At 42.7% G+C, this 13,309-nt stretch overlaps 2 protein-coding genes across 6 annotated transcripts in view; one reads left to right on the top strand and one right to left on the bottom strand.

The window, feature by feature from the left end:
• Window positions 1-13,309, bottom strand: part of SCGN (secretagogin, EF-hand calcium binding protein) — a 212,098-nt gene that overhangs the window by 159,503 nt on the left and 39,286 nt on the right. For 2 of the 5 annotated variants that reach the window (XM_002746168.6, XM_078368177.1), the window contains one exon: window positions 3,150-4,376. The exons of 2 other annotated variants lie outside the window; for them this stretch is intronic. In XM_002746168.6, coding sequence (XP_002746214.3) covers window positions 4,248-4,376 — 129 coding nt within the window. In that variant the 3' untranslated portion in view covers window positions 3,150-4,247. Of the gene's footprint in view, window positions 1-3,149; window positions 4,377-6,271; window positions 12,506-13,309 lie in introns of those variants that run through there. One more of the 5 variants, XR_013533625.1, reaches the window with a different exon arrangement.
• On the top strand, window positions 574-997 carry LOC100395060 (interferon-induced transmembrane protein 3-like). Its single transcript, XM_008993878.5, is given in 2 exon segments — window positions 574-883; window positions 886-997. Coding segments are annotated over 2 exon segments (399 nt in total). The 5' UTR covers window positions 574-588; the 3' UTR covers window positions 990-997.

Genomic DNA, 13,309 nt, shown 5'->3' with positions numbered 1-13,309 from the left:
TCTCAGCTATGTGCCATGACTAAAAGCTTGCTGATATTTGGGCAAGTAGATGCTTTCAATGGGTCTGAACAAGTTATTTCTAAAAGAATAAAACGTCCCTCCACGCCCTCGCCCTCAGCCACCGCCAGACAGACTGAGGGGATGCACATTCTTAGCTAGGGATGCAGCACACCCACTGCAGGGGCAGCAAGCTCAGAGACTGCCTTCACGCAGCTAAAGGGAGAGTCATAGATTAAGTGGCTCTGGCTCAGCCTTGGGTCCAGTTCTGATTTCTGGCAGTTCCGGAAAAATTTCTATTTAGGAGCGGGAGATTAAAATTAGAGCCTTCATACATTGCTAGTGGGAATGTAAAATGTTGCAGCTACATGGAAAGCAGTTTGGCATTTCCTCAAAAAGATAAACATAGAATCAATATATAAAACAATTCCACCCCTACGGATATAGACAAAAGAACTGAAAACAGGGACTCAGGTGCTCATATGGCAATGCTCCTTGCAGCGTTATTTACAATAACCAAAGGGTGGAAACAAACTAAGTGTCAATCAACAGGCAAAGGAATAAACAAATAATTCAGCTTCCCTGGACACCATGAACCACACCGTCCAAACCTTCTTCACTCCCGCCAGCATCAGCCGTCCCCCGAACTATGAGATGCTGAAGGAGGAACATGAGGTGGCTGCACTGGGGGCACCCCACAACCCTGCGCCCCCAACATCCACCGTGATCCACATCCGAAGCGAGACCTCCGTGCCCGACCACGTCGTCTGGTCCCTGTTCAACACCCTCTTCATGAACTCCTGCTGCCTGGGCTTCATAGCGTTCGCCTACTCCGTGAAGTCTAGGGACAGGAAGATGGTTGGCGACCTGACCGGGGCCCAGGCCTACCCTCCACCGCCAAGTGCCTGAACATCTGGGCCCTGATTTTGGGTATCATCATGACCATTCTGCTGATCATCATCCCAATACTGATTCTGCAAGCCTATCAGTAGATCCAGAGGAATCATCCCGGCCAGGGGCTCTGCCCGTGACCTGTCTCCCAGGTACTCCAGCTTCCATTCCTCGCCCTGCCCCCAGCCGATCCTGTATCAGCCTTTTACCCTCACACACTTTTCTACAATTGTGTTCAATAAAGTGCACATGTTCCTGGGAAAAAAAAACAAATAATTCAGCCATAAAAACGAATGATATTCCAATATGCACACTACGATGTGGATAAATCATAAAATTATGATGCTTAGTAAAACAAACCAGGCACAAAAGGACAAATATTGTATGATTCAACTTCTATAAAATATCTAGAATAGATGAATTTATACAGATAGAACATAGATTAGAGCTTAACAGAGAATGCAGAAGAGGGAAATTGGAAGTTATTGTTTAGTGGGTACAGAGTCTCTGTCTTCCGTGATAAGTAAACTTTAGACATAGTGGTAATGGTTGCACAAGATTCTAAATGTAATTAGTGCCACTGAATTATACACTTAAAATAGTTAAATGGCTACAAACACACACACACACGACTACAATTTTTTTAACATTTAAAAAAGTGATAGTGGAGGAGAATGGATTTGTGACAGAGTGAGTTTTCTCAAACCAAACAAAATATATTGCAATTAATAAATATAAAATAAACTCAACTATGTTAAAAATGAAGGGCTTCTCTTATTTAAAATACAACAAGAAAACAGGAGATTAAGAGGAATTAATCACTGCAGAATAATGTGATGACCTGGAAATAGAGAATGTTTTCCCTCTTTGTGGGTTCAGATGGTCTCAATCCTGAAAATGGTGGTGTGTCCTGTGAAGTATGTATGTGTGCACAGTTAGCTCACCATCTGGACAGCGAACAGAAGAATCTGGCATGCTTGGCTCACCCTGTGGTGCCTCCCGGATTTTCTTTAAGCTCCCACAAAATGTACTCCAGGCTGAATGGCCCAGACTTGGAGAATTATCCTATTGAGAGGTGTGGCAGATCCCACTGAGAGTGAACCTACAAGAAGGGGCCACGGCTTCCTGCAAGGTGCATGAAAACTGTCTGTAATTAAGTAGTGGTTAGCCAGCCATGGTGGTTCATGCCTGTAATCCCAGCACTTTCAGAAGCTGAGGCAGGTGGATCACTTGAGCCCAGGAGTTTGAGACCAGCCTGGGCAACATGGCAAAAGCTCATCACTAAAAAAAATGAAAATAAAAATAAATAAAGTGGTGGTTAGGAGCACAGGACTCCAGAGTCAGACTTCCCGACTTCCCACTGCTAAAAGCTACAATAATGAACATGTTATTTAACTTCTGTCTACTTCAGTTTCTTAATCTCTAAGATGAGTATCATGATAGTACCTATCTCACAGAGATTTGGTGAAGATTAAATGACTTAAGGTATCAAAAGCCCCTGGAAGTACTTGGCATGTAGAAAGCACTTAGTAAATAGTAGTTCTCAATGGTAATGATCTATATGTTGGAGGTAAGGGAGACCTGAGGGGAAGAAAATCAGGTTAGGACCAGGGTGTGCAATGAGGGGAATGCCTGTAAATGGTAGAATTCTTGGGTTATGAGCAGCTCTGAATACACTGTTCTGCACTACCTTTTCTGAATGATCTGTAACATTTCACTAAGCCTGAAATTACTGCACAGTCTAGTATAAGGTAGGGGTGTTATGAACTACAGTAAAGTGGGGCCTGCCCCACAGAAACTCTGCCCTTGCCCCAGCAGTCTCCTTTCCATGGGGATGGCATCAGGGTTCCAAGAGAGAAGTGAGCAGGGCACAGGATGGGGCCAGGAGCGTGCAGAGGCACCCATGAGAGGCACTCAGGTACCCAGGAGAAGGCAGCCATGGTCCCAGATTTGCTGGAGAGCCCTGCTGGAAAAGGAAGGGACTGTGCAGGGAGCAGACACCTGGGTTACTTGGGAAACATTTTCTTCAAATTTCTTCTGTCTACCTACCTGCCTAGCCATGTGAGCTCACCAGGCACTTAAGAACAAAACCCAGTCCAGGATGAGTGTTCTGGTCTCCTCCTTCCAATAAAAAGTGATCATTGGCAGCTCCCACTTTGATGCCAGCTCACCAGTGAGATGTTGACCACCACCTGCAGAGGTCTGGCCTGGAGACCCTGTCTCAATGACAGATGAATAAATGCACTCTCACACCAGGACAGTGATTTAAGTGGGGTAGGGATGATCATTGGCTGCTTTCAGAGGGTGAACTGCAGCCAATTGACCAAGTTTATCCACATATTTATTCAGTCAGATTTTACAACACGGGTTCTAGGTTAACACACTTAAGTATAATTAACATGGTTAAAAGAATGGTTTTGCTACTGACAAAAGCTTTAGGTTGGGGGCCCAGAGTAAACACTATTAATAGGTAACACCCTTTTGATCTCCCTTTGAGAGGACCATCCAGCACAAAATTTACATGAATAAACAGAGTAGAGACAAAGGGAGGTAGGGTAAACAGACTTAAACTGGGAAAGCCTTTTTCGTCTCTCTTTCCTATGCCAATGTAAATGAGGTGGCTGCCTTCGGCCCGTCCCAGTAAAACCTTTTGGCCTTCCAAAAGGTTTGAGATTACAATCTATAACTTTTGCTAATGTTTTGCCAGCCACCCTCAGTGAATCTTAACACACCAGGAAGTCAGCCCTAGTGAGGGCCTGTGAGAACTATAGCAGGACTGGTGGTGTGGATTTCTTTTAAGATATTGCCCTTCACTCTCTTTCTCTACCCTCCCCCCAACCCCCATTAGATGAGTGGTTTTTCTGTCAAACCATCAGGTAGAACATTTGAAAGGTCACAAAACAAAAGCAATTACCAGTATATTTTTGTTTCCAGTTGCAGCTTTATTTCCACACACACACACACACAAATCTATGTTGAAGTTACAGAATTACCACAAATGCCACCCATCTTCAGACTCAGCAGAAAGCCCACAAGAGAAGCATAAAATGAATGGACTCAGCTGCCCCGTTCCCCTGGTGATGGGAGAAGGACAGGCAGTGTCACCTAAAGGGGAGCTGAGTCTTTGGGGGGGAAAGGAAAGCCCAGGGTCAAGGGGAAGACAACACAGACACTGCACGGGGGCTTTCAGCAGGCAGGGGCAGATCACGCCAGCGGAAGGAAGGCCCTAGCATTCCTCCCCTTGCCCAAGAACAGCACACCATTTGTGAGTCTGTCCACTGTGTCCCCAACAGCAATGCACAGTTCAAGCAGCAAGAGCACAGAAACACAGTAAGAGCAAAAGGCAAAGCACTCTGAGATTATGGGTTGATTTTCAGCCCAAGACACAAAGCCAGTTCAGACTTCTGAATTTTTCCATCCTTGTTCACATCGCAGTGACGCAAGAGAATCTCACGGAACTTATCGAGGTCCACCCCGCTGATGCTGGGCTGAGGGCGACAAAAGTAATATGTCAACAGGCAAGCCAGTGGTGGTCCCACCCTTTAACACCCTCTGACACTTCCTAGACTTAGGGTGTGTCCTGCCTTGGAGGAGAGAATGGGTCTGTCGCCTCATCCCACAAAATACGCTGCCAAGGATAAGTTTTCTGCCAACAGCTTCATTTCTCAGCATGTCCCTTCAGGCCAAAAAAATGCTTATTTGCACCTCACTTCCCTGCAGTTCTTATAGAAAGCCTGCCTTGTTAGCAACCATGGTAAAGATACGTTGCTTCAGAGTAGTGAATCATGACAATAAATTTCTGCCTTGCTTCACTGATGAGAGAACGTATATTTCATTATCTCCCTGCAGGAGATTTTCGTGTCTCTGGTTTAAAAAAAATATGGTTATACTGCGTATAAATTTAAAACACGTGGTTGAGCTGGGGATGTAAGATTTACTCCAGGGGATACGTTAGGGGCAAGAAAGAATGTTAGCTAGAGATGTGGTACTTGTTAGCTAGGAAGAGTTTTTTGCTTCAAGCTTGAAGGCCTGCAAAGTGAGGGATGCTTGAACAAATTGATTCCTCATAGGTGATTTCATTGAAGCTTCACAATAATGCTGGGAAGCAAATAATGCCACCTCTTTCACAGATTAGGAAACAGAGGGGCAGAGAAAGCCGAAGCCTCTTGCCAAGCTGGAAAGTTGTGGCAGCATTTTTGAGCCCAAGAATAGCAGTGTCTCCCATAGTCAGAGGACCTCCCTCGCCATGTGAGCTCTCCAAGTGAGCTCGCCAAGCACATAGTCCTCTGACTATGGGAGACAGTCCTCAATGGTCCTCTGACTCCAACTGAGGGCTCATCGTAAAATTTCATTAACTTTCTCATGAAGAAAAGGCTGGCCTAATGAAATTACGTGAGCGGTGATGCATCCGTGAATAAATGTCAACATGAAAGAGCCCATCCTTCAAGATGGATCTCAAATGGCTTACTGGTGCTAAATTTAAAATGGATCCAAAGCACCCTTTTATGACTAGAGGTGACAGCTTACTCAAGTTCACTGAACACCAACACCTTTTTCTTTTTGGGACTTTCAGAGCTTGCCTGGGCCAACCTATCAGAACTCACTTAAAATAACCAATGAGGGCTTAGCTCTATTGAACAATCAGAAGTCAGCTCCAACAACCAATCAGAACTAAGCAAGTCTGAATCCTTTATTTGCATAACAGAACTAACTGGCAACCTGTGTGGGCACTGACTCTGTAAAAGCCAAACCTCCTTTCCTTCTTTGCACCCTGGTTTACAGTGAAAGGCGTGTCCTCCTTTCAATGTAGACCCATTAATAAGAATAAAGGCTTTCCACCAAATTCCTTTTCAGAAAACTTTTGTTCACAAATCTAAATTTAAAGGTCAATGTCCAGAGAGAAAAAGTAATTAGTCAAATTTCTAAGCCCCTTGATTATTGCAGCAGTTTTATGAGTGAACAGAGAAGGCAGCGACCCCCAGGGTTTGGTTTCGGGGGCTCTGGAAAGCACTGCCCATTGCCCAACCCTCCCCCAAGGTTTTCTCGCTTCCAAAACCGAAATCACTGAAAATACCGTCAGTAGGGAGGGAAAAAGCTGTTCCTTAGCTAACGAGCCACGTTAGTACTCGTTACTTTGCATTGTCCAATGGGGTAAATGACTGACACCAAATCTATCCTTGATAGTAGGAGGAAGGAGAAAAGAGCAACAGAAATTAGGAGCCAGATGGCAGAGCAGAAAAAATAAACAGCAGAGTAGGGCTGGCGTTCAGAGAGAGCTCAGGAGCTGGAAGAGTCCAGGGCCAGAAGATAAACTTGATCAAGTTCACACTTCTGTGGAGAGCCCCCTGAATGACTAGACTCTGAGGCTATGATGTAACTCGACCTTGTCAACAGGCTGGCTCTGTCAGTACATGGCTCAGAGGTCATGAAGCAGGCTCGTTCTGAGACCCCTGCTGGGAGCTCATTTGTTGTCCTGTGCGATGTGGGATGTGCACTTTTCAGCATCTTCAATGACGTTGCTAAAACTTTTCTCCACTAAACGGCCCCAGGATTCTTTTGGCAAATCCCACTATGACAAAATACTCAAGCTGTAGTCATTTACACATTAGTGTGAATTAATTTCCCAATATATTTACCTCATTCAAACTATTCTAAGTTTGGTTTTGTTTCGTTTTGTTTTTCTAACTGAAGAATGATGGGCTTCGTTTCCTGTGATTGTCATTATTTCCTTCGAGTGAGAAGAAAATGTTTTTGGTGTGTGAATGCCTCTGTGTTGGGGATGTGGGAATGAATGTGGATGTATGTAAGGGAAGTTTCTTTGGACCTTTTGAGTTATGTTTTTAATGTCGGGCAACTCAATATGAGTCAGGAGACCTAAATGCCACAGCTCAAAAATGCACATCACTGAAGACAAATCACCCGAAACCCTCAGAGCCTCAGTCTTAATAAGAATTTTCACAACAAGTCACTAACATAAGTGCAGAAAAGTTCCTGAGGGAAGCATATATTAATGCTTCTCTTCACAACAACCCTCAGAGGTGGCATCTACTTTCATCATTAATTTACAGAGGAGTAAATTAAGCGCAGAGAAGTTAATTAACTTGCCCACCATCACACAGCTGACACATGTCAGAACCAAGATACAAATCCAAGCAGGCAGGCCCCACAGTGTATATTTTTTATCATAACCTTTCGTGTAAGAATGTAATTTTTTCCTCATCCATCTCATGGGACAGTGTGAGAGCGGATCTGAAATAAAATCGACTGAAAAATGCTGATCTGTTTCCCTTTAATCCTGGCAACAGGGACCTTTGGGGCTCGCCTTCTCTTCCCAGTTCTGGCCCATAGTCGGTGCTCAGTTCTATCTATGAAATCAGTGAATGACTGTCCTCAAACGCAGGCTTCCTGTTTTTGTCATATACCCATCCTTTCCTGTTCATTCCAATTCTCTTAAAATAATTAAATTTCACATCCAAGCCTTCTGTTAACCAGCACTCCCCAAATCTCTATCCTGAGTCATTATGACTCCAAGGCACCGCACCACATTCTGACCACTGGAGGAGCTGAGCTAGAGATTCACTGATGGTAAGTGCATTTTATTGTAATCCACTTAAAACCATTCTCTCATACTTAATTAAGCAGAACCTTATTCTCTAATCACGCAACATTACAACATGTTTTCTGTCTCCAGTGTGCTATTTATTGGCCATGCTAGTGTTTGGAAACGAGGCGACAGGCAGAACTGAAGACATTATTGCTTAAGATATCCATCCAGGTCTCTACCAACGAGCCTCAGCTTGTCTACAAATTATTACCTGACATTGCTTTGTAAAGTGAAAATAAGAAATTACATTGCTGTTCCTTTAGGATCACTTTACTAGGCAAATGGAAATGTCTGCTCAGACACTGGGAAGTCCGCTAGAAAGTGGTGTACCCAGCAGTGCTTTAATTTGAGAAGCTCCAGGAAGAACCTTTTAAATCTTCCAACTTTCTTCTCATCGCCAGTTCCCACTACCCCCGACATTCTTTTGTTAGATATGCACTCCTTCCGATTACACTGCGTTCTCCTTGCCACCTATCCTCTCTTTTAAAAGTTTTTCATCACCCAAGAGATGACAGCACATTAAGTTACTAACATAAGAGTGTGAAAACATATACTCCATATACCAGAGAGCTGTCTTCCTTGATAGACAAAGCAAGGTCAGAATGAAGTCATCCTCAACTTTCTGGGTAGGCAGTGAGGGGAAGAAAAGTCAGGTTGGAGGAAGGGACATTGGAGAAGGAAACGAGAAAGCACACCTGCTCTTTCTTAAGATGTCTGCTGTCATTTGACAACGGATCCCAGGAATTTTAAAGCATGCAAACCACTTGACTTAGTAGTTTTATTCCTGGGGTGAGGCCAAACACAGAAAAAGATTTGTGCACAAGGATCTTACTACATTATTGTTTTAAATCACAGACATGGGAAAAAATCTAAATTACTAGTAGTAGGGGAATGTTTAAGTAAACTATGATTTAACCACAGGTGAAATATTATGTGGTTACTGAATGACTCTTACTACTGTTCTATAATAGACTATTCATAGTGTACTCTACATTATATATAACATACTATTATATTATAATGTCTATCATTCACTATAATCTCAACTATATGAAAACATACATAAGAAAGAAGTCAGTTCATAGTCAGTCTGTTAGAACATATAGGTTATGCTTCTGTTTTTTCTGGTTTCTGTTTTTTGATTTCTCTATGATACGTGTATCATTTTTACAATTTAAAAGTGAAAAGAAACGTTTATGCGAAGGGCAAGCTCTTGAGAGAGGCGCACGTTAGATGCAGTCCTTGATTGAGTCTATCAATAATGTTAGGTATTGTCCCCTCTTGCCAACCTTCTTCCTGTTAATAGCAGAGAAAAAGCAAATGAGGTGTCCGTTAAGGAAAAGACAGAACTTTAGAGAGGCCTGCAGGCAGAAACCGCCATGACTTCCAGGCAGACATCAGGTCACTTCTGGCAGCCAATTTATTTCGCTTCCAATGTTATTATTCGCATTTCTATCTTCTCTTGAGAGATCTTGAATTCTTGCCATTCTACTTTCTAGTTTAAGCTGTAGATTCTTGTGTTGACTTTTATGCTGCGCTGAGTGAGGCTGGGCAGGGCGGCTCAAGCCTGTAATCCCAGCGCTTTGGGAGGCCAAGGTAGGCAGATCACTTGAGGTCAAGAATTTGAGACCAGCTTGGCCAACATGGTGAAATACCATCTCTACTAAAAATATAAAAATTAGCTGGGTATGGTGACATGCGCCTGTAATCCCAGCTACTCAGGAGGCTGAGGCAGGAGAATCACTTGAACCCAGGAGGCGGAGGTTGCAGTGAGCCGAGATCACGCCATTGCACTCCAGCCTGGGTAACAGAGTGAGACTCCATTTAAAAAAAAAAAAAAATTGAAACTATCCAGGACATAGGAGTAGGCAAGGACTTCATGAACAAAACACCAAAAGCATTGGCAACAAAAGCCAAAATAGACAAATGGGACCTAATGAAACTCCACAGCTTCTGCACGGCAAAAGAAACAGTCACTAGAGTGGATCGGCAACCAACAGAATGGGAAAAAATTTTCGCAGTCTACCCATCTGACAAAGGGCTGATATCCAGAATCTACAAAGAACTCAAACAGATTTACAGGAAAAAAACAAACAAGCCCATTCAAAAGTGGGCAAAGGATATGAACAGATACTTTACGAAAGAAGACATATATGAGGCCAACAATCATATGAAAAAATGTTCATCGTCACTGGTCATCAGAGAGATGCAAATCAAAACCACATTGAGATACCATCTCACACCAGTTAGAATGGCGATCATTAAAAAATCTGGAGACAACAGAAGCTGGAGAGGATGTGGAGAAAAAGGAACACCTTTACACTGTTGGTGAGAGTGTAAATTAGTTCAACCATTGTGGAAGACAGTGTGGCGATTCCTCAAGGCCTTAGAAACAGAAATTCCATTTGACCCAGCAATCCCATTACTGGGTATATATCCAAAAGACTATAAATCGTTCTACTATAAGGACACATGTACACGAATGTTCATTGCAGCACTGTTTACTATAGCAAAGACCTGGAATCAGCCCAAATGCCCATTGATAATAGACTGGATTGGAAAAATGTGGCACATATACACCATGGAATATTATGCAGCAATCAGAAATGATGAGTTTGTGTCGTTTGTAGGGACGTGGATGAATCTGGAGAACATCATCCTCAGCAAACTGACACAAGAACAGAAAATGAAACACCGCATATTCTCACTCATAGGCGGGTGATGAAAAATGAGAACACATGGACACAGAAAGGGGAGTACTAAACACTGGGGTCTATTGGGGGGAAAAGGAGAGGGCCAGTGGGAGGGGGAGGTGGGGAGGGATAGCCTGGGGAGAAATGCCAAATGTGGGTGAAGGGGAGAAGAAAAGCAAAGCACACTGCCATGTGTGTACCTACGCAACTGTCTTGCATGCTCTGCTCATGTACCCCAAAACCTAAAATCCAATAAAAAATTTAAAAAATTGTACAGAAATTATTGTACATATAATTAACAATATTGTATTGACACTTAGAAATTTGCTATGAGGGTAAATGTTATGTTAAGAAACAAGCAAAAAAGAAAACAAAACAAAAAGACCAAAAAAAAGGGGGGTAGATGGGGATGGCCAGAGAAATGTTTGCAGGTGATAAACAAGTTTGTGTCATTGATCATGAGGATGGTTTCACGGGTGTATACTCACCTCCAAAGGCATTAAATTGTATACATTAAGTATATACAGTGCTTTTTTTTAGGTGTCAATTATATCCCAATACATTTGTTGGAAAAAAAGAAATCATGTTTCTTCCTCAGGGACCTGCTATCTTATCGTATTGACAGAGGAAAGACTTGGGTGCCATTTTTCAGAGCTCAGGGAATGAGGTGTTTCAATAACGAAATAATCTTGTCCATTTAAAGTCAACATATATATCATACATGATCGTCCGAGAATTAAAAAGACTATAAAATAAGCTTACTTCAGAGTTATTACTGCAAACACCAAAAACCCTGACCCAAACCTAGAAACGTGGGCCAGCTCCTTGCTGACCCCCATGGTATATGCTCTCGGACAATTGCTTTTAAAATAAATTCCAGGTATTGGTTTACTTATCCCATGGCCCTTTTTTATAAAATGAAAATAAACAAAAAAGTCACAGGAAAGACTCTGTTTGTAAAGCCAGGAAATGTGAAATTCAACGAATGGTCCTCCTCTGACCACAGCTTACAAATTACATGGCGAATATTTTTAAAGAAACCTAGAAGACAAAGAAAGATCCAGTACAGACCAGGAAAGACACAGTAAAGGTATGCACCTTCAGTTATCAGAGGAGAACATGAACAATGAACTCCTGTGGACATATGCTTTAGGTCGACAAATCATCTGGATAATCCCAGTAAATTCCTTTTGAATTACTGACCACAGTCTGTCTTGGTCCCTGGGAACCAGCTCTACGTCAAGCTGGCTGGTGCTAACACTGAGAGGTGCCTTTGTCCTGCCCCAGCAACTCCAGAGATTCAAGGAAAAAAGTGTGGGGATCTTTACCTTCCTACAGAGATTATATAAATCCATTGAGGAATGAGGCTGATCTCTGCTCCCAACTAACCTTTTGGCATGGCCCAGAATTTTCCCCGTCTCTCATTTTTCTCTGAAAAAAAAGTCTTGTCCTCTACACTGTTGGTTTGCTTTTACTTCCATCTCCTCCTACCGGCTTTTGGAAGTCATTGCCAAACTCAGTGACAACTGAAAGGCAGAGTTATGAAAAATTATTAAGATTATCCAGGTTCAAAAATCATGATTTTTAAGAAGGGATCCAGCAAACTGACACTGGTTGTGGATATCTGGGCTTTCTCTTAGAAAAAGCATATGGAAATAGCAATGATCATAGTCACTGCAGTTATGAGAGCCATATCACTTTCCAGATCAATACGTGACAGAGCTAATATTCTTTGAGTTTTCAATAGTAATTCATTACTATGATACTAATCAGTGAAGTAGCACAATACTAATTGCTTTATGCAGATTTTCCTTCCGTAATTTTCATGGCAACTTTATGGAAGTGGGATCTATGACAATTTCTGTCTTCCAGATGAGGAAACTGAGGTTTGGAGATGTAAAGTAACTTGCCCAGAGTCTCATTGGCAGGGCGGGATAAAATGATGCCTGGAACGCTGGGGGGTTAGCATAGAATCTGGATTCTTAGCTTGAGTTCTCATCAGCTTCTTAACTTTAACTTGCCCTTATTTTCAGCGTTTTTCTACAGTATGCAGATATACTTTTAAAACCAGAAAAGGAAGCAAAAATTTTTTAGCTACGCGTTATAAAATATGCTAGTTAATTGCCATCTGACATAACTATACCTATCTTTTAGAAGTTTTCTTTTGCACTGGCTTTTGTTCCATTATTACTTTGGACAGGATTATCCAGGAGAATGACAGCCATGCGTTGAGCTGTTGATTCCTTTTATGAAATTCTCTTTCAAATGCGAACTATTCTCAAGCTCAAAAATGTACTCGAAAGATTACGGCAGCTTCGTTCTAAGAAAGGAATAAAGACTATTACTTTTGGAAATCATTTGACATCCCAGAGACTGTGGTCAGTGTTCACATTATTTCTAGTCATCACACAACCGTGGGAAGTAAATATTGGTATGTCCATATTATGGATGAGGAGACAAGTATCAGAGAGATTTAGTAACTTTTTGCCCAGAGAAATACAGTTAATAATGGCTGATCTGGAATTAAAGCTCAGATCTGTCAGTCCAAAGCACTGTCTCCCATATTACACTGCCTCGTCTGTAAAACAAATTCCAATCAGTTCTTTCCATAGCGAGGGAAAAGAGAAAGAAGGGAAGAGAACCAAAATGAAGTTACCGAAGAAGAGGAGCAGTAGCCACCCCGCTAACAAGGCAGCCCCTCTGGGAGCAGCCACTTCAAATTCTGTACATCGGATGTATTCTGATTCAAGCAGAGCCTAATTCCTCCACGCAGCCCAGCTGCCTCCCACGGCCTGGTAAAGATGTGGGATGCCACAAGACTGTTTTCAGCAACAAATGACACCTCTGATCCGAAAAAATCTGTTTCCCACAAGTTTGAGACTAAAGAAAAGGAGGAGCAAAGCAGGAAGAAGGGAGGTTATTTGGTGAATGACTGATTGCTCACCCTGCCTGTGCATCCACACTCACAGCTGGGCTGTGTATGCGGCTCTCTTGGGGGGTTGGGTGCTGGAAGGTTCCAAAGCCCGCAGGGTCTACACTCAGGCAGTCACTGCCCCTGGCTCCAATGCATAGGAGCCCCGGCAGCTCTCAGAAACAGACACTCTGTCCCATTCATTCTCTCGAA

Source organism: Callithrix jacchus, chromosome 4 (genome assembly GCF_049354715.1).
Source record: "Callithrix jacchus isolate 240 chromosome 4, calJac240_pri, whole genome shotgun sequence".
In the NCBI taxonomy this organism is placed as follows: domain Eukaryota; kingdom Metazoa; phylum Chordata; class Mammalia; order Primates; family Cebidae; genus Callithrix; species Callithrix jacchus.
The sequence above is the reverse complement of the archived record's forward strand: the minus strand, read 5'-3'. Positions and strand labels throughout refer to the sequence as shown.